The 25,208-nt window shown below is 52.3% G+C and overlaps 2 protein-coding genes and 1 long non-coding RNA gene across 6 annotated transcripts in view; 1 reads left to right on the plus strand and 2 right to left on the minus strand.

Annotated features, from left to right (window-relative positions):
- Positions 1-119: 119 nt before the first annotated feature.
- On the minus strand, positions 120-3,233 carry GSTM3 (glutathione S-transferase mu 3). The gene is made up of 8 exons (XM_006194773.3): positions 3,076-3,233; positions 2,623-2,698; positions 2,215-2,279; positions 1,417-1,498; positions 1,229-1,329; positions 799-894; positions 598-708; positions 120-316 (listed from the first exon to the last, which is right to left on the minus strand). The coding sequence occupies exons 1-8, from the start codon at positions 3,124-3,126 to the stop codon at positions 218-220; spliced, it is 681 nt and encodes a 226-aa protein (XP_006194835.1). The 5' UTR covers positions 3,127-3,233; the 3' UTR covers positions 120-217.
- Positions 2,705-25,208, plus strand: part of LOC116665922 — a 29,538-nt gene continuing 7,034 nt past the window's right edge. The window contains exon 1 of the long non-coding RNA XR_004322760.1: positions 2,705-3,194. This is a non-coding gene — a long non-coding RNA (uncharacterized LOC116665922). The remainder of the gene's footprint in view (positions 3,195-25,208) is intronic.
- On the minus strand, positions 5,214-21,877 carry EPS8L3 (EPS8 like 3). Of its 4 annotated transcripts, none has more exons than XM_032487275.1 (19): positions 21,813-21,877; positions 15,689-15,754; positions 15,469-15,533; positions 13,572-13,730; positions 13,158-13,307; positions 13,006-13,061; positions 12,468-12,610; positions 12,265-12,380; positions 11,903-12,020; positions 11,760-11,821; positions 11,412-11,486; positions 10,923-11,071; positions 8,147-8,228; positions 7,878-7,912; positions 7,207-7,381; positions 6,865-6,993; positions 6,493-6,566; positions 5,862-5,994; positions 5,214-5,608 (listed from the first exon to the last, which is right to left on the minus strand). In XM_032487275.1, exons 2-19 carry the CDS (start codon positions 15,717-15,719, stop codon positions 5,597-5,599), a joined length of 1,764 nt encoding a protein of 587 aa, XP_032343166.1. In that variant the 5' UTR covers positions 15,720-15,754; positions 21,813-21,877; the 3' UTR covers positions 5,214-5,596. The 4 variants fall into 4 exon arrangements, with proteins under 4 accessions (XP_032343166.1, XP_032343165.1, XP_032343164.1 ...); XM_032487274.1 differs by lacking the exon at positions 21,813-21,877 and adding an exon at positions 18,996-19,379; XM_032487273.1 differs by lacking the exon at positions 21,813-21,877 and having other exon boundaries at positions 12,468-12,607; positions 15,689-16,506.

Below are 25,208 nucleotides of genomic sequence, written 5' to 3' on the forward strand. Positions count from 1 at the left end.
ACCTCTAACCCTTGAACCCAGCTGTGGGATGGGGAAATATCAGTACTGCAGTGATTGAATTCATATGTCCTTATTCTCCTTTAGCCTTTACTCCCAACAGAAATCCAGCTGGACACCAGTAGCCTAAGTGCTATTTATTGAAAAGAGCAGAGGAGAGAGTACAGGTCCCCTAGGGACAGGATGGAACAAAAACAAGCAGTGCAAGTCGGCCTCCTGCTCAGCATATTCTCTTGTTGCCCCACTGGGCCATCTTGTTGTTGATGGGCATCTTGAGGAAGCGGTCAGACTGCATGTAGGCAGCTATTTTTTCCAAAGCCTGAAGGGAAAGCACACCAAACCATACAAAGACTCTAACCCAGTCTAACAGACCCATTACAAAACAGCCACACTCACATGCTGCCTGACTCCCCCTCCATATCCCCCATCTTCGCCATTTCTTGTAGACAGTGCCTTCAGGGTATAGAAGCCAGGACCTTCCCAGGACGTCAAGGTTTAGAGGTGCCCAATTATTGATCCCTTTAGGCAAAAGCTAGTATTGGGCAAGAATCTACCACAATGGGGTCCCCTTTTGTAAGACCAAGGTGCAGGGAGCATCACCTCAAAACGACACATGAAAGCCTTCAGATTTGGAAATTCATCCAGGCACCTGGGCTCAAAGATACGGTTCTGATCTAAGACATCATAGGTGAGGAAATCCACAAAGGTGAGCTAGAGGGACAAGAAGATGGTTAGGTGGGGGGAGTTCATTAACACCTGCAGAGATAAAAAGGGATTCCCCTCCCTTCCCTTTCTTCCTACCTTTTCCCCTGCAAACCATGAGTATTTCCCCAGGAACAAGGAGAATTGTTTCAGTTGTCCAGGAAGCTGTTCCAAGTATGAAGGCTTCAGTTTTTCCTGGGAGAGAGGTAAAAGAGAAAGTGAGAACAGCTGCCAGCATCTACACGTGAATCAGGGCATGAGTTAGTGATAGACACTTAGTGGCCCCTTCTCTAGGTGCTTTCCTCTCACTGATTCAGGTAGGGGTGGCAGGATGGAAAGGAGGGGTTTGGAAAGGAAAAGGGGCTAACACCAAGGTTATATGACAAACAAATCCCCCCCCCCCCCAAATAAGAGTTTTGTTTCCTATTCTGACACACTTGGTGGGAAGGGAGCAGCAGCAAAATGGAGCAGAATTAATAGGTCCCTAAATGTTCCTTTTTCTTGATGCCTTCCTGCTAAGGAAACTGACATGGTCAGGGCTGTAGCAGATTCGTGCCAGTTGCATGCGAAAATCCATTATTTGGTTCTCCATGATGTCCACTCGAATCTTTTCTTCTTCAGTGTCACCACCTATAGGCCAAAGGACAAGAAATCACCCTTGGCATTACCCACACCCAGGTGAGCAGCCCTCACCTCACCAGCCCGACCCCCACTCACACATATTGTGCTTGCGAGCAATGTAGCGCAAGATGGCATTGCTCTGGGTGATCTTGTTCTTTCCATCCATGAGATAGGGCAGCTGGAAGGAAAAGGACAAGAAAAGGAGAGAAAACCACCTGGCTCTCTCTTGCCTCCCTGCCTCTCTCTCCAGGGGAAGACAAGACTTGTAGGGAAGTGAACAGTAGAGAAAAGATGCTGTGTTAGGAGAAAGAAGAAAATAAGCAGAAGGTAGCAACTGAATCCCCATTAATTCTAGACAGGGGTGCTTAATCTGCGCGTGTGTATGGGTATGTGCATGCTAAGGACTCTTTCTCAGCATAAAGTTTCTAAATGCATAAAGCAAGTTACATATCTTTACACAACCTATAAAACATTAAAGGAACAAAATTTTAAGCATAATAAATGACTATGAATACATTAAATAACAAGATGTAATAACTGCCATAATTTCAAAGTATGATAAATGTAAATAACATTTATAGTATCTGCAACACATGTAATACAATAGGAAAATATCCAATTTCTACTAGTGACAAAGTCATAGGTATGGCTAATAATCAATGTCACTTACTGACTATATTCACAGCAGAAGGAACCGTTAACTTTTAGTTAGCAGTTGGTGGAAATGAAAATGTCACTTTTTTCTCCATCCAAGTTCAAGGACTCCTGAATTCTATCTATTCTACTCAGGTTAAGAGCCCCTTTTCTAGATTTCCACCAAGAGTAGAGAGAAAAGAAGCAAGGATATACTTGAAGGCCTTCCCTTCCACCCCCTCTTCTCCTAAAGCCACTTACGTTAGGAAAGTCCAGGTCTAGTTTGAATTTCACATCCAGCCACTGGCTTTTATCATAGTCAGGAGCTGTAAGAAAGAATGAAATGAGGTCCAACCTCAATATCCCACCTGAGGAGAGTGAAAAGATATGAAGACACAACCTAATTCCAATACCTCACATACCCAGGCCCTAAAAGCTTAACCATTATCCATTAAGTATTAAGACAGGGTTGGGCTACGGCAGACGGAGACTCCCCATATCCAGATAAAGGATGCTGACACACAGGACACAGCAGTGAGCTCCCAGGTGACTGTGGCAAAAGTCCCACCAGACCAGGGTGACGCCACCCTCAGGGCACAAAAGATAGGGTCAGTTGGAGGGCCTGCCTGGCTTAGCTTGGCGTCGCACGGGCAGCCAGAGCGGCATTACCTTCCCCGCACGTGTAACGTTTCTCTTCATAAGATGTATCCGTGAACTCCAGGAGCATGCGGATGGCATGAGCCAGCTTGGGGAGAAAAGCCCCCGCCCCTCGTCAGCGCCAGCGCGGCTCCTACCGTCCCCACAACGCCCGGCCGCCAACGTCCCCGCCCCCCTCCGGCCCAGGGCTGCATCTTGCCCATCTAAGCGGTCGTTAAGCGGCCCCCCCGAGACCGACCGGCGGCTTGCTGCCCGCGGGCCCTGCGATCCCAGAGGCGGGGCAGGGGTCGGCCTCCGTCTCTCGGGAGCTAACTTGGTTGGGGCCGGCCGCACAGCGTAGCGCATCGCGGCGAAAGAGGCTTGGCTCCCGAGTGGCGCCGCTTCTCTGAGACCGCTGACCATAGGCCTCGACCACCTCCGCGGCCGTCTCCCGACAGGCGGCTCAACGGTTGGGACCTCACTCACCCCGCGAATATCCCAGTAACCCAAAACCACAGCCGACTTGCACGACGACATGCCTAGGTCGCTTGGGTCCCGGCGAGAACTGGCAGTAGAACCCCCACGGGCAGAGCTTTATAACCAACGTAAGTAGGCGGGGACAACGTATGCTCCTGACTCCGCCCCCACGTCCTCGTGGCTCCTTCTGCGTGTCCGCCCTGGCAGGTACGGGCGCGACTTCTGTAGGCCCTGGGGTTGGGATGGGCGATCCCGAGGCGGGAGGAGAGAGGCTGGTGAGCCTAAGGCCTGCGTCTGGGGCTTTGCATTCTCCACACGTGAAGCCGCACTGTTTGTTAATAGTGCCAATTAGGGTAGGGTGAGCGCTAACAGCCCAGGTGGTGAGAAAAGTGGGATTCAGGCATATGTATTTATGGATCGTGGGTGAGGGGATTTGGGGGAGGTGAACAAGCACTGGGATCTACTGAGACTGACCACCAGGGAATCTCTATCTTCGGCGTGTGTGCGGAGGGTGGATGGGGGAGGAGTCTGCAGTACTTGGTAGATTTCTGGCCTGGCCTCCACAGCATGGCCATTTAGGACACGGAGCCCCTAGGCCCCCTCTCCTAGATTTGGGAAATTACATTTCCCCTTTAGTTTGGCTGGAGCAAAGATGAAACTTTTTAAAAGGACTTTTCATGTAGAGAAGAAAGGGGAAAAAAGTACAAACCCATAAGGACAAGTGAATCTATAATGCCTGGATTTCTCCCAAGATAACAACAGTCCAGTCATGAGTTAACTTGGAATATGAGACTAACACTTACTGAACAACTCTGATATATAAGCAGTATACTGGGCAATTAGTCTAGGTATTTCATATATGTTAGCAAGTTTATTCCAATTTAAGCTTAACAACAACTTTGTGAAGTAGGCTTTATGCCTATTTTATAGAGGATTAGCGAAGCCTGTCAGGAGGTTGGGTGAGTTGTCTTTCTAATCTCAAGTTCCCATGGGTGGTCTAGGATTCAAACCTAGGTCTGTCTAATGGCACAATTTGTGCTGGTTCCCCTGCACTTGGATATCCAGGCAGCCTCATATCATCTCAGTCTTTACTGGGAACCCTGAGGAGCAAGCACGTGGCTAAAACATTTTGTTTTTCTGGTCCTGGAAGGTTTCCCTGTTTCTAGGACTGCTTCACCTCCATGAAGCCCCAGAAGGCAATATGTCTATATCTCTTCTCTCCATCCCCCCAAATTAACTTTTCTGGTTAATTTTTGCCCTTGACAGTCAGATGCTAAGGGTCTCACCTTTGTTCTGTTTTGTAAGGAAAAATGTTTACTTTCCTGTTTAGTGTTACCAGCTAGGAGAGGTGATTTTTCTGAGAGCAGGAACTTGAGGGAATGATAGGTAGTGGAAAAATAGGATATTCTAGGGCCCATGACAGTGTTACGGTCATGGACAAATTCAGCTAAGAGAGACTTAGGGGAACATCTTGAGAATCCTCAAGAGGCCCTCAATCCATAGGTACATTAAGCCTTATCTATAGATTAAATCAATGAAAGTAGTCTCTGTTATGTGGGGAGGGGAGTCTCCTGACAGTTATGAGGTTAAAGAAGGCTATGTATGCCAAATATTTGAAGCCACAGACAGTCCACACTTGTCACTTAACCTCTGAAAAAACGGACCCGGAGAGTGAAACAGCTTGTCAGATTGGTGGACGGTCAACTTTCAGTCCAATATTTTCTATGCTCTGCCACTAAAGAGACAAGATGGGGAAAGGGCTCAAAGTTAGCTCACCTAATAGGAGGGGACAAAAGGATTAAAAGAGAAAGTTGGCAAGTAGATCTTGGACCACATGTTGTGCTTTTTAGTGCTTCTGTGGATCATTAGCCGGTACAGCTGATCAAAATTGACCACTGTCAGTCCCAGTACTCTTTGCTCCTGTGAAGGGTGGTGCCTTCAGCTGTGGTGGGTGCCATGGAATATACTGGGAGACACGTACAAAGGAGGATAAAGATGTGGAGTATAGCCTTATGTTGAAGTTTAGAAAGTCTGGAGTGTTTGGGCCATAATTCTCAGATTCTGACTCTCAGCTCCAGTGAATTCCCACTCACATTCAAACATTCTGGCCCAGTGGTGGATGTGGGACTGCTGCTCTTCATGCCCAATGTCCCAGCTCCTCCTGACTCCCTGCCTCTGGCCTCCATTAGGGCCAGAAGAGGCTGCAAGAGAAGCACACGACAAACTTGAAGATACTTTTATTGGGGAGGAGAGGGACTAAACAGAATCCTGACAAATCTAGGCATAAGTGCTCCAGGCTCAGAAAAAAGTTGCAATAAATAGGTGGTAACTGGAGAGAGCTCTCAACAATGAGAAGGGGCACCATTTGTCTCAACATCTAGGCTCTCATCCTCTTTGCTGTATGAGCTGGAGTATGGGGTTTGCTGCAACCTGGGGACCTGAAAGAGGAATTCGTAGAGCTCTAAAGAGTATCAGATCCACCATCTTGCTTGTGAGAGAGCCTTGGTCTTTGAGGTGCCTGAGGTGGTGCTTAAGGGCTCATCTGAGGAAAGAAAAGGATTGGGATGAGGCTGGTGCCGGTTGAGGGACCCCAGAGCTCATGCTAACAATCAGCTGTGAGCTTCAAGGTGTGCCTGAGCACATGAAGTCAAGCCTCTGGGGGACTTTCCTGTGCCCAGACCTGCCACACTGAGTGCCACCCCAGGGTTGGGCCTGCTGGCTTGTGTGCCTGGCACTCTCATTCAGAGAGTACCCCACATTTCCAGTGGGGGGTCAGGACCCCAGGGTGTCCTCACCCCCAGCGTCCTTCTGACAGCCTCCAACCGTGCCAGGACCCGTGGGGCCTCCTGTGGACACAGCATCTGTAGCTCCCCGGGTCTCATGTGAAGCAGCTGGCTCCCCATCAGGGACCCGAGGGTCTTCACCGTGCTGGGGGCAAAAACCCAGCAGAAACTGTCAGTGGTAGGGTAGGAGGACCCAGGCCTGGGTATCTGGGTGGAGAAGGGGCTGTTTGGGCTTGGGGCTGGGGTTATAGGAGAATTCGTGGAATAGGGTATTTGGAGGTGAGGGAGTAAGATACACAAATTGGCTTAAACCAATTTCAGAACTCCTAGGGTTGAAGACATAGGTGCCCTGGAAGAGACTCTTGTGGTGGGGAAGAGTGGTTGGCAGCTGGGGTTGGCTCCAACCCTGCTCCCTTCCCCACAGCTTGGGCTCCTAATTTAGTGCACTGATGGAGGCATGGATCGTCCCCTCTTCTACTCTCTTTAACTCAGCCGAGGTAGCATTGCCACACGGTAGCACCTGTGGGTCTTTCTTGCACCGTGTAGACCAGGTTGTATGTTCTGGGTCTCCGGGGTTCCTGGGCCATTATCTGAGCCCTTTACAGAGGTTCTCCCGTTGCACCCCGTGGGTCTAGGCACTCACACAGTGGAGAAGTTCTCTGCCTGCAGCCAGGCAGTGACCTCCTCAGGCCTTGAGTTAAGTCGAAGCACTGGAGCCTAGAATCAGGGGAACTGGGGGTCAGAGGCCATCTCATCTCAGAGCCACCCACAACCCCCTGTCATCTGGGTCCCTTCTCTGGGCTTCCATCAAATCCCTTTTCTCACTCCATGGTTTGCTTGTCTGGCAGGCTTTTTCTCTGCCCTGGCCCCATGATAAGCTTGGCAAACAGTAAGCATGCGATAATACTGATTAAATTGAACTAAGGACCATCTCCTCCACTTGTCACTGAATCCTCCCTGCCCCTAATTTTGACTTGGGCCTTGTAGCTTCTGAATAGTCTCTGCCGGGTAGTACCTGAAGGGGTGACTCGCTCTGGCTCCTGGGGGTCCCCGATTGTAGGGGCTCCAGGATATTGCTGGGGATGTAGCCACTCTGCCCCATCTCATTCTTCACCAGCCACCACCGCTTGCTCTGGTCCAGAATCTGCCGAGAGTCACTACATCAGTCACCTGAGCCTCTGTCCAGTCAGCCTTCCCCCTCCCCCACCAGGCTTTCTCCCTCCTGGCCCTTCCCTGTAGTCCTTTTCCCCCTCTAGGCCACCCACCCCAGCAGCCCCATACCCGGGCACCCACCCCAGGCTCCCGGTAGCTCCCACCAACCACCATGTCCTTTTCTCGGCTCAAGCCCCAGCCTCACCTCAAGCACCTCTCCCTGGACCACAGTCAATTCCTGTGGGTTCCTAGCTTCAAACTCATATAGGACCTGCATTTTCAGGGTTGGCTTGACAGATCCGGGTCTGGATGGCACAAGGTCGGGGCCATGGTTGTTTGTCTCCTCTTGAGCAAAGTGTGAGGTGCTCCCTAACCTAGGGCTTCCCATCCCGCCACCCCCAGAGTCAGAGTCAGGATGGCTGGAGAGTGGGGCCTCAGCCCCAGAGCCCCAGCTATCTTCCACCCGGAGTCTGGCGATGACTTTGGGATTCCACAGAGTTTAATGGAAGGTCATTGTTAGTTGGGCTTGGAGTGTGAGTTTCTATAGGCAGAAGGGATCTGAAATAATGTGGATTTCTGAAGACTCTTCCGGGAGTGGGATTTTCTGTATCTGAGTTCACATTTGAGCATTTTATACCCAAACTCTGGGAAATCAGAGGTGTGTATGGGGAGTATTGAGAGAAGAAGGGATTGGAGCCTGGGAAGGTAAAAAAACTGCCTTTTCATCCAAAGTAGGGGAGGGATGTACTTGTATATGTATGTGTTGGATCGAAAGAGAGCCCGGGGGGCAGTGAGATGTCAAATCCACAGATCCACAGGATCAGCCCTGTCCCTCCCTGCCCAGAACCACACAGTCCTGAATAAGCCAGGGCATACCGGAGGGAATCAGGGTCCTGGTATCTCGAATGTGCCTGCAGGGGCAAAATAGAGGAAGAGCAGGATGTCAGCCAGCGTGGTGATCGGGAGGTGAGGTGTGAGACCCCAGACCCACTTGCACATGGCTGCCTCATATCCCCTCTCCTGTCTGCCCACCGCACATACCCACCTACCACGTAGTTGTCATGTGACTATGGTTCGGACTGAGAGGGCAGAAACTAGCCAGAGACTAGGGTTTTGAATAGGGCTCTGTGCTAAGCTCCCCTTACCTGGTAGGAAGGTTCTGGAAGCTGCCAACCATCATAGAATGTGGGTTTGTAGGGCAGGGGCTCACTGCCTGTCCAGTTGGCCCTGGGGAGAGAACAAAACTGAGTCCACTCTGTGCCAGGCTGTGGAGAGGGAGATGATGGGGCTTAGCCCCAGGGGTCTTCTAGAGAATGGAGGACATGGCCCCCCTGCACAAAGGAAAGGCTCCGGGACACCCACATAGGAGCGAAGAGCCAAGCATGAACAAATCCCATGGTGCAGGGACCTGTGGGCCAGCCTCACTTCTGCCCGTGAGAGTGCAGATATATCAACACCATAAAAACACGCTGGGTACTGGATCTCACTGAGCCAGGCGGTTTGAATTAAAGCGGTAGAACCACAGAGTGGTAGGACTGAAAGACCCCACCCTGGGGTCCCGTGCGGTATTTTTCTAAACTTGTTTTTAGTTTCCCAGCAGCAGATCTCTTTCTAGCCAGCTAGTGTGGGGAACTCTGCCTTGTGATCACAGCAGAGCGCTCTGGCTGCCTCTAGCGTGCAGGCTGTTTCTTGCCTCTCAGCCTCCCTGCCTCCTCATTGCCCAGGACCCAGGAGGAGTGGTGCTATTTGTGGCCTCCCTGTTCTGCTTGGGTTATCCTGCCCTTCCAGCCTGGGGAACACCAACTCCCCTCCTTGAGGAAGTCCCCTCCCCGCCTGGCTGCTGATCTCCAGACACCCTGGATTACTGCTCTTCTCACGTGATTCTCACACGTCTGCGTTTCTTACTCTGTTGAACTCCTTGAGCGCTGTATCCTGACTACAGTGCATGGTACAGAGGAGGCAGCTAATAAGCATGTAGCAGTGGGGACAAAGAAATTATTCCCCCTTCTGAATCTTTTTAATTGGCTCCTTTTCTTTGCCCTAAAAACGTGCTCAAGTCTCCCCTTGACCTTGTTACTACTCCTTTGAAGCTGTTGTTTTGTTACCTTCTCTGTCAGATTTTTTGAGAATATGTCCATATGCCCTGCCTATATTTTCTTAATTCTAGTTCTTTCATTATGCCTTGCAACCTGATTTTTACCTCTGCCGTTTCTCTATTGAAACTAGTTCTTCTGAAGTCCTAATTGGGGCAGGGGGGAGTATAGGTCAGTAATAGAGCGTGTGCCCAGTGTGTATGCCTGCGTGAGGTCCTGGATTCAGTCCCAGTACCTCCACTGAAAAAAACACAAAGTTCTGATATAATCTCCTGATTGCCAAACCCAATGGCCTTGTATGGTCTACACGCCTCTGGATTACCACAGAATTTAGTGTTATTTGTAGCCTTGGGTCAATTTGCCTAAAATCATCACCTGAATTTAATTTGCCTGAAATTCAACTCTCGAGGTTTTTTCCATCTCTTTAGTTATTTTATTTCCTGTTTCTGTCTTTCTTTTCATTCATTCATTTTTTGGTTATTTTAAGAAATTAGAAAACATCTTAGGGTACATCAGACTTAATTTTGTATTTAAAATAATAAATAGAGACAGAAAATAGAATAGAGGTGACCAGGGGCTGGGAAAAGAGAGGAATGGGGACAGAGTTTTGGTTAATTTTTTAATGGATATAGAGTTTCTATTTAGGATGCTGAGAAGTTCTGGAAATGAACAGTGGTAATAGTTGCACAACCTTGTTAATGTATTTAATGTCATTGAATTATACACTTAAAAGTGGTTAGAATGGTCAATTTTATCCTACGTATATTCTACCACAGTAAGAGAAATAGATTACATTAAATTATAATTCATATCTTTAGGTGGATTGGACATAAAAATCCTTTAATGGGGCTGCATGGAAAAAAAAAATCATTAGGTAAAAAAAACTTCTAGAACTAGTGACTTATTTCCCAGTTGATTTCTCTTTCTAAAACCCTTTTTTGGATTTCATGCTTCTGCTTTTTTCTTCTCCTTTTAACTCTGGAATTTCTCTTTGCCTCCTTCACCCCTTTTCCTTTCGCCACCTACATGCAGAAGTTTCCCCAGGCCCGTCTCATGGGGAGAGCAGAGTGTGCTTGTTAAAGTGAGCTCTGGGGCTCCCACTGCAGTGCTTACCTCCAGGTGGCCCCAGCTGTCACCTCTCTACTGACTGTTCTCAAACCCATGTAGCCAGGTCGGACCTCTCCCCTGAAGGCCAGGCTATCTGTCTTTGTGGAATGTTCTGCTGACGTCTCAGCTCAGCACATCCAAGTTGGTTTCATCCCCCTCCACCCGCCACAGCTCCCATCAGTGGGGCTCGCTGCCCGGCTGCCCATCTCACGGTTATACCCACGTGGAACAATATCTCTTTCTCTCTCAGCTCCTCGGCTGGTTGGTTGTGACTCTTTATTGATGTTATATTTGCAGCATCTCTTACGTCAGTAATTCTTAAAATCTGAACTGGACTGAGACAAAGTTTTCACTTTGTCCTTGACAAAATGAGAAAATATTTTAGTAGAAGGTTGCCAACTCTCCCCTCTTGGGATGGATTGCTCTTTTTTCTGAGATAATGCTTTCCTTCGGTGGTGGGAATTAAATTGTTTATACTTAGCTTAATATAAAGTTGGGAACTCCAGGTGGAGTCCCCCAACTTGTTTTGAGATATTTCGTAGACTAGAAGTTACCAGGGGCTGGGGAGAGGGAGGAATGGGCTGAGTTTTGTTTGGCTGTTTAATGGGTACAGAATTTCTGTTTGTGTTGCGATACAATGTAGAGCCTGCCACCTCTGATGTCCTGACCTATGCCCCTCTGCCGCTTGCCCCCGATTCATTCAGGCCTTGTCGTCACTCACCGGCTGGTGGTCCAGGCCACTCCCAGCCCCTTCCAGAGGTTCCTCTCAGGTGGGCTTAGACAAGACTGCAGCAGATCAATGGCTTTGGTGGTGAGGAGCGGCGAGATCACTTGGGTTGCTAAGTTAGGTTCAGGGCACTGGGCCAGGATCTAGGGGAGGGATGGAAGGTGTCTGGAAGCCTAGGCTCCCGCAGGGCCAAACAGGAGTAGGAAAGGGCCAAGGGTCCCTGGCTTCCCATGTTTGCAATGCCATGTTACCACGTACACCTCCTCCCCACTGGTGCCCTTGGCTCCAACCCTGGCCTGTCTAGTCTGCTGAAGGGGTGCTATGCACAGTGGATACGGTGTCTTGGGGTCAAAAACCAGTGTGTATTCGGGTGAGCAAAGGGCAGACCCATAGCCTCCCTCTGCCCCCTGCCTACCCCCCAGCCTCTGTCCCATCTTAGTTTCAGCATGTCCCTCTTTCCCACCCTGGCCTTGCCCAACTCACGGAATTCAGAATTTGGAAGAGGATGTGCACGAACTCAGGGGCACTTGTCTCCTGCAGCCTGATGGCCAGATTCCCCTAGGGACACAGGGTGAACCCTGTCACCACCCTTCCTCCCACCCAACCTTCACCAGGACCCCAGGGTCCCAAAATTGTTCTGGGCCCTGGTTGGGAGCCTAATATTCTCCAAAAAGTCCCAAGAGTGGGGAGGGAGGGTTCCAGGGGAAGAAACTAGAGAAGCTTGGGATGTCCATGAGACCAGAGAGGAGGGGCCTGCTGGGAGAGGGAGGGGGACGGGGAGCAGGGTTGGGAAGTGGGGAGAGCAGGCAAAGGGGCTGGGAAGCCACATACCAGGAGGTTGAAGCTGTACTTGATCTTCTGGAAGCAGTCGATGTAATGTGCCTCTGTTATCCCTACAGAGAAAAGAGAGAAGGTGGTGGGTCACAGATCATCCCAAGACTCTCCCCCACCCCTCCCCTGCCCTCAGCACTCACCTGCCTGATTCTTCTTCTTTTTTTTCCCCAGTCTCTTCTTACGACTGGTCTTTGACTGGGCCTCCTTCAGCTTTCCCACAAATAGCTCGATATCCCTTAGGAGATGGTCCAGCACCTCCTGGACCCCAACAACCCATGGCCTGAGTGGGCAGTTATGCCCACCCTGGAACTCACAACCCCACCCTGCCCCTCCCAACCACAGGCCTGAGCTTCAGACCCAGCTCAGGGTCTGACCAAGCTTCTGTGTCCCTCCTCAGCCTGGGGCCTGCCTTGGCTGTCCTGGGACCCGGTTTCTTGGGCTGTGAGGGACGACTAGTGTCCTTCAGCCAGGCCTCAGCAAGCCCAAGACAATCTATAGTTACCTTATCCGATTCTGGGTCCTCGGGGGATGAGGACCGCTTCAGAGGAGGCAGAGTGAAGGCGCTGAGCTCTCTGCCGCTGGAGCGGTGTGGCAGGGGCTTTGGGGATGGCGGGATGCCTGCAGTGGAACGGGACCATGGCTCAGAGCCTCTTTGCTCTTTGATTAGAACCCTCTCCTCCCACCGGCTCCCACGCCCAAACTTACTGTGCTCTGGGGTCATCCAGTAGGGCCGTTCTGGAAGGGGCACCTGCTCTGGAGTGGGTACCTGCTCCTTAGGGAGTGGCCTTTCCAGAGGAGGCTCCCTCCATCTGGCCTGGCCTGGGCGAAGGGCTCCAAATTGTGGTCTGCTGAGCACATGATGGGGATACAGCCTTGATAAAGTTCTTGGAACAGAGGCTCTGCCCACACTTCTGACTCAGGACCCAGGAGCCCCACCAGCCCTGCTCCCTGATCTCCATCTGAACCCTTCTCTGACTCTCCCCTGTCTCACCTACTGCTTTCTGGGACCCATTGGTCCCATGTCAGTCTCTGGGGACAGTTTCCAGTGTTGCTTGGGCCTAGCCCCAGCCCTAGCCCTTCCCCACGCCCATCTGTGCTCTGGCTCCAGCCTGGCCCCTCCCCAGGTCAATGCCTACATTATTGGACCACAGGCCCTGGTACTCCCCTAGATGTGGGACAGGGTCTGGCCCATCCAGGCCTGAGCTCTGAGGTCCTGCGGGTGGGCTAGGCAGAGGCTGCCTACCTTTGCTCTAGTTCCTCCTCCAGAGCCTTCTGCAGGCTGGTCTGCAGTCGCTCTGCCTGGAGGAAACAGTTATCAGGGAGGCGGTGGGGGTGAGGTGATGGTCGTTGGATCCCACACCCACTCTCTACCCAGCCCCAGCCTTGGCTACTCACCCCCACTTCCTGGCACTGGAAGAGCAGAGTGCTCGTGCCTCGCAGGCCTGAATCCTGCACGGTGATGGACAGGACAGAGTTGTAGGAGCAGGTGTTGAGTGCCACGTCCATGACCTGGATGCTATCCAGGCGGTAAGACTCCAGGTCCTCCTGGACCAGGCAGAGAGTTTGGCTGTGAGGTCACTGAGAGCCAGGGTGGCTCCTGACCTGGGTTGCCCCATCCTTCTAGTGGCCCAGGGTGAGGTGTCATCTCCCCGATCCTTGTTTCGGTTTCTTCTTAGTCCTGGGTATGTGGGGTGGGTATTGTCTATGGGGAGGGGTGGCTTCCAGGTGGGGCATGGGGGGATGGCATTCATGCCCGGTGTACAGGCTAGGTTAGCTATGACCCTTTGTGGGAAATGTTGGGAGGCTGACCTTTGTCTCGATGTCCAGCAGCTGAAGCCAGCCATCTCTGACCTGCAGAAGCAAGTCCTGACTCCACACCCGGCCCTGAGCATCCAACTCTTGCAGCTTCTGCAGGGCATCCTTGGGTTCCTGGACTCTCTGAGTCCCCAGCTTACACGTCATCAGGTGCTGAGGGGAGAGGAGGAGACCCAGGACTGAGAGAAGGTTTGGAAAGGGGGCATCACAGGTGGGGGTGGGGGAAAGGCAGCAGAGGAGGAAGACATGTCCCTGGTACCCTTGTGGGGAAGGTCACAGGCAATCCCCATAAAGCAGGCTTCTAGGGCCAATGTGAGGGCCAGAGATGGTCAGGCTAGGATGGGGCCTCCAAGTCAGAGGCTGATGGGCTGTAACAGGAGGGGGTTTAGGACTCTGGAGGGAGGACAGTCATGGTCTTTAACAGTCCAGGCCAGTTGAAGGCTACATGGTGGTAGATGTGGGATTCAGTTACCCAACCAATGAAGTCTGAACTGGGTGGGATATAGGATGCTCAAATTCTGTCCCCCGATTCCTTGGCCCTCTTTGGGAATCACCATTCCAGCCTGGTCCTCACTAATCTTACGTTCTAGTCTCCGTGCCTTTGCTCATGCTGTTCCCCATGCCCGGAATGCGTTTCCCACTTCTGCTAATCGATCACCTCCCAGCCCCTCAGGAAGAAGTCAAGCCCCCTCCCCTCCCTGATTCTTGCCCGGAGAGGTCCATACTGACCTCAGTCTCCACGCAGGCCCTTGTCGCCTGCTAGAGGCCCTTGTCCCCTGCTAGTCTGATCATTCCAGCAGGTTTTGCTGCTATTCTCCCTCCTGCAGGAGACCCTTCCCTTCTCCCATCCAAATGCTGCCTTCACAAGTCGCAGTTTTGCCCCTCGCCCTCCCCTCCAGGCCCTTGTTGGGAGGATGTGGTCTGCGTCATGCCCCTTGATCCCACCACCCTGCCCTCTGCAAAGCTCCCAGTTCACACAACTGGCATGTTCAGGGGCCCCTGACATCCTGAGCAAATGACCTGGCATCCTGAAGATGCCAGCTCTTGCTCTTGCCTGCTGGACATAAATGAAGTCGATTCCCAACCCCCACCTCCTCCAGGAAGCCTAGTGCTCCTGGCCCCAACCCAGCTGGCTGGTGGAGTCTGACTCTGCTGTTCTCTGGGGCCTCCAGACCATTGCTCCAGCATCCCTCCTGGCTTCTCCACGAGAGCCCTAAATCTGCTGCTGCCCAGGAGTGGCTTCTACCCAAGATCTTCAGCCTGACCATGTGACTGCTCTTTCCTGCCACACCCAGTCTGAGCTTTCACCGTGGTGTCAACATCTCTTCAGGCAACTCGATCTGGCAGTGCCAGTGTTGTCCTCCTAGGCAGGGCCAGAGCCTCCATTCCAGCCTCCAAGCTGCTCAAGCCTGCCCTGGGAGCTTAGGCCCAGACACCTCCCCTCTCAGACAGCAGTCCTTTCAAGTTCTCGCAGGGACCGCTGACCTCACACATTCCTTCCTACAGCTGTGCCAGATCCTGGGCAAAGAGCAGTTCCTGGGGCAGGGGGTGGGCCTGGAGATAGGCGGGGGTGGTGGCAGGTGCCTCTGGACCCATCCCTCAGCTACTTGTCTCTGTCTGGGGATAGGACATTCCCCGGCTGAACCTCTAGGCTGGCCTCTGCCAATGCCCAGTTGCCTTGTCTTCCTACCGGCCGCACCCACACCTCCCTGCACTTAGCAGATGCTCAGTTAGACTCATGGGGCCCAAGCTCACCTGATCTAGCTTGGGTCAGGCCGTTGGCTCCAGTGGCAGTCTTGTCTAAGACATCTGTTTTTTTTGTCAGGGCGGTGGGCACATGGGAGAACTTGGGTTGAACCAGGAAACGGTCTGGGACCTCAGGGTTACTCACCTCCACTCTGTGCTGCAGATAGGTGGGCTCCAAGGCGAGGCTCTGTAAGTACTCCTTCCGGTGCACTGCCATGGCACAGAGCAAGCGGGTGGGGGCCAAAGGACGAGGTGAGACATAAGCAACTGTAGGGGGTGGTTGGCATGGGGAGGGAGATCGGAGGGCAGGGGGTTCGGGAGCTCAGTGGGAGGGAAGGGGAGAGGGCACTGGAGGGAGAGCTTACGGTAAATGGCTCTGCTGCTGGGCCGGGACATGCTGACGCTGCTGAGATGTCTCCCTAGAGCCCAGACTGAATGGGAGAGAGAGTCGTCAGGGCTGGGGCAAGGGATGCCAGGGCAGAGCCGGGCTGGAGAGCTGTGATCACAGCCTGCCCCTGACTCCGGCCTAGGCTTGGACCAGGTGCTGACCTGGGGCCTCCAAGACCACTCCCAAAGCTCCTGGCTCCACGGGTCTTTCTGGATCCATCTCCAGCTGTGCCCTCCGCTGAGAAGCCCTCCATCTTGGCTGGGCCTGGGAGAGCCCCAGGCAGGCTCCCAGCCTCCCATTATTTGGCCAATAAAGCTCATTCCGATGGGCCTGGGGAAGCTGTGTGGACAGGCACTGGGACCAGATCCTGTCCTGGGCCTGAGTGTAAAAGATGCCAGATGGGTGTGCTGAGCTTTTAGAGGGAAGGTATTAAGTTCGGCAGCCTTCCCTGATGAAGCAAGCCTCTTGTCCAAGCCTGTTTCAATTCTGCAAATTGAGAAGTGGCCAATGTTGGCTCTTGTGCTGGGAACCTGCTCAGAGGGGATGTATGTGTGTGCACCTGCACACATTTGTGTATTCATATTTATGATGGGGCTCTGTAGGATGTGTGAGTGATCTGCCCTCCCCCAAATGTCTTACCAAATCTTCTCTCTCTTTCCCTTTCCATACTCTGAACCTTCAGCCCAGAGTCCCTTCCCACCCAACCCTTTAAATTCCAGCTCAAAGTAACAGACATTTTCCCAAAGAAGACATGCAGATGGCCAACAGGCATGTAAGAAGATGTTTAACATCACTAATTACTAGGGCAAGAGTAGCAAGTCATTATGTATAAAAACAGATTAAAAATTTTTTTCTGACTATCACGGGAAACTATATTCAATGTCTTGTAATAACCTTTAATAGAAAAGAATATGGAAACAAATATATGTATGTATATGTATGACTGGGACATTATGCTGTATATCAGAGAGTGACACATTATAACTGACTATACTTCAATAATAAAAAAAAGTGGCAAGTCAAAATTACAATGAGGTATCACTTCACAGCTGTCAGAATGGCTTTCATCAAAAAGTTAAGAAATAACAAGTTTTGGTGAGGACGTAAAGAAAAGGGAACCCTTGTGCACTGTTGATGGGAATGTAAATTGGTGCCGCTACTGTGGGAAACAGTATGGAGATTCCTCAGAAAGTTAAGAATTGAACTATCATATGATCCAGCGATCCCATGTTTGGTTATTTGTCCAAAGAATATGAAAACACTAATTGGGAAAGATATATCCACCCCTACGCTCATCTTGGCATTATTTACAATTACCAAAATATGGAAACAACCCAAGTTGGATGGATAAGGAAGATGTGGTATATTCAATAGAATACCAGTCAGCCATAAAAAAAAGATGAAATCTTGCCATTTTTGACAACATGGATGGACCGTGCAGGTATTATGCTAAATGAAATAAGCCAGGCAGAGAAGGACAAATATTGTATGATTCTGCTCATATGTGGAATATAAAAAACAAACAAAAAACTAAAATAAATGAACAAACCAAATCACATAAAAACGTAGATACAGAGAACAAAGTAGTGGTTACCAGAAAGGAAGGGCAAAATGGGTAAAAGGGATCAACTATATGGTGACGGATGGAAACTATAAACTTTTGGTGGCGAGCACGCTGGAGGGTATACAGAAATAGAAACGTAGACACATTAAACTCACATAATGTTATAAACCAAGGTTACCTCAGTAGCAAATGAATCTAAATAAACAGATTCCAGCCCAAGGATCACTGCCTCAGTGAAGCTCTCCTTGATTACCCCACTCTACCCTGCCCGCTCCCCCAGTGCCAGGCCAAATCTTGTACCTTCGTCTCTAACAACAACTACCCTGGTTAGTGCTGTGAGCCTGGTGCCAGGCCCCTTATAAACATTATAGAGTTTAATTTGCACCTACCATTGCTTATACTTCTTTATCTCTGTGTGCTCAGCACTGTTCTACAGACTTGACCTCCACCAATTCATTTAATCCTCAAAACGACCTTGTTGGGTGGCTGCTGTTATGTTCCATTTACCAGATGAGGAAGCTGAGGTTCAAAGAGGGTAACAGGACTGACGTCTCAAGTATTTGACAGAGAATGAACCCAGCTGTGTCTGACTGCAAACTCCATGCTTCAGCGGTTTAATTGTGTGTCTCTGTCACTGGGCTGTGCCTCCTGAGGCAGACTTATCTTACCACCGCTGTCCCCCACCCCGTGCCTTCCTGGCACAGAGGGGGTCTAAAATACATCTATGTTGAAACCGAATGGAGGTAAATGCAGCGTGTGCGTATGTGCAGGGTGCGGCAGGACTTGGCTGAGCGTGCGGGTCAAGTGTATGTGTCATTTTAATGAGGGGCGTATGCATCATGAATAGGGTGTCAGTTTCATGGGTGTCCTTGCCTCTGCGTGGTGCATCTGAGTTGTACAGAAACCCTGGAATATCCCGGGCAAAGTGTCAGAGAGAAGCCCACACCCCTGTTATTAGTACTGTTACGAAAATAGCAGAGGATCTGATAAGATGACTCAGTGTTGGGGAAATGAGTTGCTAGTAAACAGTTAAGGGAGGCAGCTGGGTCTCTATTTTCCTTGTTTGGGAGGACCCCTTTCCCCTGCAAGGGTAAGGGGTACTAAGAGCCTGTTCCCTCTCCCCAGCTCCACCCCTCAGGCTGCAACACTTCCTGCTTCTCCATCCGGAAGACAAAGAAGGGAAAATGAGCACCCCTCCCCATGCACCAGCCCCTACCTCAGGATGGTCCCTGCAGGTCTCTGTGGGCAGGTCCAGGGAAACACCTGCTGCTCAAGATCCCAACAATCCGGTGGAGAGTAGGGGGGGAGAGGGGAGGGAATCCTCAAGGTGGGGGTGGGGGTGGGGGGGATGAAGGATTGGGAGTTGGAGGAGCGGGGCCTGGCTTTGACCTGTCTTTCCCCTGAGGGGGTGTCTGTGACAGCCCAGTTACCCAATTTGTCCCCAAATTTTGGGGCCTAGAGCAGGGAAGGCATCCGTGTCTACATCACGGACCCTGGGAGAAGCAGCCCAGAGATGCAGCTGGAACCCGGCCTCCCCCTGCCCCGCTTCCTACCAGCTAGCCGGCAGCTGAGTCTCAAGCCCTCCGTGGGCTTTCTCCTCCTGGCGACATCTGAGAATGGGCCAGAGACCCTGGCCAGGAAGCAACTGAATTGCCCCCACTGCCCTGCGATCCCCCGCGGCTCGGCTGGGCCCTGATCTGCCCGAGGGCCAGGCCCTTACCTGGGTTCCAGTGGCTGGTTCCCCGAAGGGGCAAGTGTTTGAGCTGGTGGTCCGGTGCTGGCGGTGGGAAGGCAGTGGCTTCTCTGCTAGTGGCGCGGCCACAGCAGAGGCCCCGACAGAGCAGGCAGGCCTTATGGAGATGAGGCCATGAGGCAGCCACACCTGTGCTCTTTGGACTCTGGTGGGTGGGGAGGGCTCCTGGGCCACCACCTGCCCAGCACTAAAGCCTGGACCCATGGCAGTGCCTGCGCCAATGGGCGTCCCAAACCTTGCCAGGGACCTCCGCTTTCCAGCTTCCTCCTCTGCTGGCCTCTGGCATTAGTGTGTGGCCCCCTCTCCCTCTGCCTTTAGGGTACCTCCTCGGAGGCCCCAGGTCAGCTTCAGGCCCTAGGGCTGGGACTAGAAGGAGAGACACCCACGGCTCACCTCGGGACAGTTTGGCTTCTGTGGTCAGGGTACAGGTGGCTGGATGTGGCTTGGTGGGCTGGCGTGTACCTGTATGTGCATGTGTGCATGTAGGTGCATGATTGTGTGTGCCCAGGTGGTGCCTATGAGCAGGACTTAGATCTTGTAAGAGTAGATGGGCGCTGGTAACTGGGACCCCAGTGGGCATTAGGTGGAGGGCAGAAATTTCTCCCTGACACGGGCCACCTCATTCTGCCCTTTCTTTTGTCCCCTCCCGCCCTGCGGGGACCCCTCTCCCCCACCATCCTTGCTCTTCCACTCTTTCCTTCTGCACCCTGCCCCATGCTCTCAGACCTCTGGTTGAACCTGGCTGGCTTCAGCAAAGATGGGAAACTCAGGCCTGCCTCTGTCCCTGTTCATGAACCTACCCATTTTTTGTGCTTCAATTTACTTAAAAACCTCCCTTGGTACCCAGTTTGCCTGCCCTCTGGGAGCTCATAGTCTAACAAGGGAGGTAGGACATAAACAGAAACCAAGAGAGCAAGGCAGGAGGGGAGAGGTGGGAGGGAAGTGCGGGTGTGGTAGTGATCTGGTGGCAGAGGCTCGGGCCCCATACGTGTTAGGATCTGTGATGGAGAGTCCTGCGGTCTGGGGTGGGGAGCCTATGTTCTGCACCCTCACCCTTGGCTTCCTTGGAGCCATCCCAGGTGATCTCATCTTACTCCCCTGCCCCTACCCCAGACCACACTGCCTGGAACGTCTGGAGTCCAGGGGTGGGATTCTGGCCAGGGGCCTTCCCCACCTGAGAGAGTCCAGTGGGCAGCCAGCTTTAGAGGCCCAGGGATCAGGTGCCCGCTGGGCCAGCCCCCAGCCATGGCCTCATGGATACAGCCTTCCTGACCTCCCAGGATGCTCTGTTCCCTGGGTCTCAGTTTCTTGGTCTATTAGCTTCTTTCAGGATAGGACAGCCTATCCCTTTGTTACCTCCCCAATCCCAGCCCCAACTTCATCAAAGCTGTAGCCACATTCCAGCCCCATCTCTGGCCCGGGTGCCCAGCCAATACCATGTCCCTGCCCAGCTCAGGCCGGGCCCTGTCCTCCCCACAGGCCTCTCCCCGAGCCAGGGCAAGCACAGTGGGCACTTTGATGGAGGACTTGGGCAGGGGCTGGGGGAGGGGCACAGCGCACTGCAGAGACCTGTGTGAAATCTTCAGGCAGAGAAACAAGGAGCAGCGCCTTCCTCCTTAGCATCCTGTATCTGCAGGGCCCTGCAGGAGTGCCCTTGGGAGCAATGTGGTCTCCTCAGACAGGGGCCCTTTGCAGCTTGGCTTGGGCTGGGGCTGGGGCTTCCTCAGTGCCAGGCATTGTGAGCCACCCCAGGGAAGAGGAAAGGCCAGGCCACTCACCCCTGGGGATTAGGGGACCGTAACTGATCCTTCTGCACAAAGAAAGCTCCAGGTGTCAAAACAATTCTTTGGCAAAGTAGTCCTGGCTGGAGCACAGGGAGCCAGGACACAGGTGGGAGGGGAAGGAAGTAGGGACTCAAAAGGCATCTTCTTGAATTACAAGGCTGTGAAGGCTGTGGGACCTCATTCATTCATTCATTCATTTATTCACTTACTCACTTATTCATCCACCCCATAGCTGTATACTGAGGGCTTCCTGTCTGCCAGGCACTGTGCTAGATGCTGGGAGACACCTTGGAACTCAGCTTGAGTTCAGTATCCCGCTCCAAACCACCCAGCCCCTCCTCCCGTGTTCCCAGCTCAGCAAAGGCACCAACACCAGCCAAGCATCCAAGCAGGGCACTGGGGCCATCCCAAGTCCTCCCTCAGCCCCTACACCTGGCCCATCACCCATCCTGTCAGACCTGCCTCCTTAGCAAGTTCTTACAGACCCGTCTGCCAGCCCAATGCTACAGCCTGGACTCAGCCCTTTGTCAAACTGTCCACCTGTAACTGCGCAGCAGTCTTCTAACCCTCCCTGCCTCCAGTCTTGTTCTTTTTAGTCCTCTGTCTTCCTTGCAGAGAGGGCAACTTCCTTAACTGGAAATTTGAACACCCACTCCTCTGTCGAAAACCCGTCACTAACTCCCCGCTGCTTTCAGGACCAAATCCAAATGCCTTATCCTGGCAGTTAAAAAAGATGCATAAATTTATTAAAACTTTGAAGATATTTAACAATTTATTGGATAAATTCTTGTTAACTCTAGGAACCCTAGAAGTCCCAGGAATTCGATTTCAAAGGATTTAGAAAGAATTCCTTCTAAAAGCTTTCAATATTACATTCTTTGTTTAACTGGGACTTGGATCACTTTGAGCATCATTTTGCCCCGGAACCATTGCCTTGATGAATTAGTCAGCAGCATCGTATGAAATCGTGGCTAGATGGGAGATGCGTACTCACTCTTACCCGAACGTAGTAAGTCGCGCCATATTTCCTGCTTAAAGGAGTAGGAGCCCCAGGAATTTGAGGCCTCTGCCTCTGAGTCCAGCCTTATCTCCCCCAACTCCCTGCCCCTTGTACTTTACACTCAGCTCAGAGAACGATTTGTGAGTCCTTGACGTGTCATGCCTGGGTGCCTGGCTACCTGCCATTCTCTCTGCCCGTGGGAAACGCCTCCTCTCCTCCGTGTCTACCCGGAAGCTCTGCTTCCTCTGGAAGCCTTCCCACCGCCCGGGACTGTGGGGACTCTGACCCCTGGCTCCCAGACACCTTGTCCACACATCCCTCCACTACTGTGTGTATCACATTGAGGGGACTGTCCCCATCAGACTAGGCTCCCTGAGGCCCCAGGATAGTGTTTTGCCACAATCTAGGGGAGAGAAGGACCTAAGGATAAATACATGCCCCAAGGCAGTCCAGGCACAAAGGACCATACTCCGGGGGCATCAGGGAAGACTTCCCAGAGGAAGGGATGCTGAGGCCAGCCCTTAAAAATCATGTAGGAATCTGGCCCAAAGATGACACAGGAAGGGAATGCCAGGTGGAGAGAGTAGCAGTCCTGCTGGATGGTGGGTGAAACGGTGTGGTGAGAAATTGGGTATGGACAGAGCACGAACCCTGTGTGTGTGTCAGTGTGGGGGAAAGGTGGTGGCAGGGGACAGAGGATACATGTATCTTTATCATTTGGTTCTAAGTGGAGTCACTGAATGACTTTGCACAAAGCTGTGACAAAGGTGTTGCCGGTGCCTGCCTCCTGGGACGGCCTGCCACTTGCTGGTTCTCAGAGCACAGGGAGAGGCCGCTGAGGAATGGGGTGTAGGCGTGGACCGAGATGCACAGGTTTCAGGCTGAAGCCCCTCTAGGCTACCCTGGCTTGGCCCCAGAAGCAGGCCCAGGCCTCTTGGAAACTCTAGAACAGGCCCAGGTCAGTGTTGGGGACACTCTGAAGGGCTCTGAGAAAAGAGAGCTCCGCTTTCATGAAGGGCAGTGGGGGAGGCAGGGCAGGGCTCTGGTATTTGGGGAGAGAGGCCTGCTTGTGGCTGAAAGGCCACCAGGGGCGAGGTGCCCGCTAGGAGCACTGGGGATGTGTGCCAGGAGCAGGTCCAGCGCGAGCTCTTGCTGGTACTTTGCACGGATGGGCCACGGCCTCCATCTCAGATTCAGGGCTGGGGCCTGAGTCACGGTGGCCGTGGCCAGGGTCTGATGCCTGGCACCAGGGCTGCTGGGGAGTCACAGAAACAGACCCCACCCCTGCTGCCCCCGGTCCTGGCACCCAGCGCGGGGTGCTTCTGCGGGCCAGAGGAGTAAACAAAAGTGGTGACGTCCTTGCACTTGGAGCTTACATTCCAGAGGCAGGAGAAGCAGACAGATACAGAGTGGGGTCCTGGGTGTAGACGGAGGGGCTGGCCTCCCTGAGAGAAGGGCAGAAGCCAGCTGGGGCTCCTGCACATACCGCCTCTGGCCTCGTTCCCTGGGGTGACTCCACTGTACCCCCAGTCCCCCCTCCCCATACGGGCAGGGGAAGGAAAGTGTCCGGCAGCAGGAGGAGGCTGGGAGCGGGTGATGTGGGGACATACGGTCAATTCTCTGGGGCCAGTGTGGTGTCGGAGGCTTGAGTTTTCAGGAGAGAAGGCTGGGCCTTAGGTGCTCCTGGAAACCGCCCCATCCAGGGACTGGGAGACTGGGGTTAGAATCTCAGGCCTGCCCCACCTTGCCTAGCTCGTCCCGAGTCCCACAGTCTCCTAAATTCAGAGCCTTATTTCTCCTACCTCCTCCTAACTGTCACTGGCAGCAGGATGTCCCTGTAGAGGACATTCTCAGTGTCCCTCCTCCCACTTCCAGGCACTTGGTTCTGCCTCCGCCCAGCCTTGGATCCGTTGGGCGACTCTCACACAGGCCTCCTCCTTCCTCCCCTCCTCTCTGCATCCCACCGCTCATCCAGGGAGGTCGGTGGTCCCAGGGGCCCAGATTCACCCAGCCTCCCCTCCCTAGACAGCCCTGGAGGAGAGGCCCTCAGGAATGTCTGGAAAGCCCTTTGCCAGAGGCCCAGACCTCGGACCGTGGTTCAGAGCAGGCTTCCAGAAAAGCCAAGGTGGAGAGGAGCCATTGGCCAGGCTGGGGCAGCCTCTTAACAAGGGCCTGCCTTTGGTGGTCTCAAGGGAGGGTCCTGACATAGGCCCAGCTCACTGTCCCTCTGGGCCTGGCCTAGCAACTGCCATGGGTGTGCAGGGGAGGTGGCCCAACCCCATCAGGGCCTCCATCATGCCCCTCTGCTCCTGTTTCTACTTTAATCCACTGCCCAAGGTGACCACAATGCAGCCATTCAAACTGTGTGTAAGTCTATTCAGTGATGTGTGGGAAAGTTCACGGCACAGCATTAGATGGAAATTGCAGGCTACAAAATGTAGGTCCTGTGAGATCCTAGTTCTGTAAAATAAACAAACAAAAAAATACATAAATTGAAATCATGTAAGTGAAAACAGAAAAAAAATAAACAAAACTTGTGATCACATGAATCGAAACAGAAAACATTGCAATCATGTAACTCTTTATAAACCTAGAAAATAGTCATGATGTGGTGGTAGGTGGAAAAGGCTTGTTACAAATGGTAATGCTCAATTTTGTAAAAAAAAATAAAATAGAATAAAATTGTCATCACGAAAATCTAAACATAGAAAAAAAGTCACCATGTGAATCTAAACATTTGCTCAGGATGTGTTCTGTGACAGACACCTGTCGAACGTTCGCAACAACCCTTTAAAGTAGGTCCTGTTATTTTCATCTCCAAGTTACATATGAAGAAACTGAGGCACAACGACGTGAGAGGTAATTTATCCTAGGTCACGCGGCCAGTAAGCGGCAGGAGTGCCTTTTGAAACTAGCAGCTTGTTTTGAAGAAAAGAAATGAAAAGAAGTGATGCCCGTTATCTCTAGGGCTCTTGCGGGGGAGGGTTCTGTGTGGTTTCTTCTTCGTGCTTTTCTCTGTTTTCCAACTTTTCCCCACAGATCATGTTACTTTTGTAATCAGTGCGTCTCCATTCCCTCTCCACCCCATGCAAAATAAATGGCAACTTTTAAAGTAACAAAACAAGATCAAAACATCCCAGGAAAGTATGCCTCCTGCAGCCCTGGGACTCAGTCCTGCTCAGGGGTGGTTGCTGGAGGGTGAGATCGGTGGCCTGGCCCCCTCGCCCCCCTCACTGGGAAGGCCAGCGGGAGGGCTCAGCCTGCCCTCTGTGCCACGTGGCCGCTGAGGGTCCAGAGGCCTTGGGCTGTGCCGCTGAGGAATCTTGGGCCTCCCCCAAGGAGGCCACCCAGCATTTGGGCTGGGGCCAGGGCACACCCTGGTTGGCTCTGAGAGGT

This window comes from Camelus ferus, chromosome 9, assembly GCF_009834535.1.
Source record: "Camelus ferus isolate YT-003-E chromosome 9, BCGSAC_Cfer_1.0, whole genome shotgun sequence".
In the NCBI taxonomy this organism is placed as follows: domain Eukaryota; kingdom Metazoa; phylum Chordata; class Mammalia; order Artiodactyla; family Camelidae; genus Camelus; species Camelus ferus.

What these genes read in the sequence shown, in the direction of transcription:
- GSTM3 (XM_006194773.3), bottom strand. Translation starts at nt 3,126, where the DNA reads ATGTCGTCGTGCAAGTCGGCTGTGGTTTTGGGTTACTGGGATATTCGC. An exon ending in TAGACCTGGACTTTCCTAAC is followed by an intron (nt 1,499 to 2,214) that starts GTAAGTGGCTTT and finishes TTTTCCTTCCAG; the next exon opens with CTGCCCTATCTCATGGATGG. An exon ending in CTTTCATGTGTCGTTTTGAG is followed by an intron (nt 317 to 597) that starts GTGATGCTCCCT and finishes CTTTCCCTTCAG; the next exon opens with GCTTTGGAAAAAATAGCTGC.
- EPS8L3 (XM_032487272.1), bottom strand. Translation starts at nt 16,292, where the DNA reads ATGAATACACAAATGTGTGCAGGTGCACACACATACATCCCCTCTGAG. An exon ending in TCTTCCAAATTCTGAATTCC is followed by an intron (nt 11,072 to 11,411) that starts GTGAGTTGGGCA and finishes TCCCTCCCCTAG; the next exon opens with ATCCTGGCCCAGTGCCCTGA. An exon ending in GTGGCCTGGACCACCAGCCG is followed by an intron (nt 8,229 to 10,922) that starts GTGAGTGACGAC and finishes TTCTCTCCCCAG; the next exon opens with GGCCAACTGGACAGGCAGTG.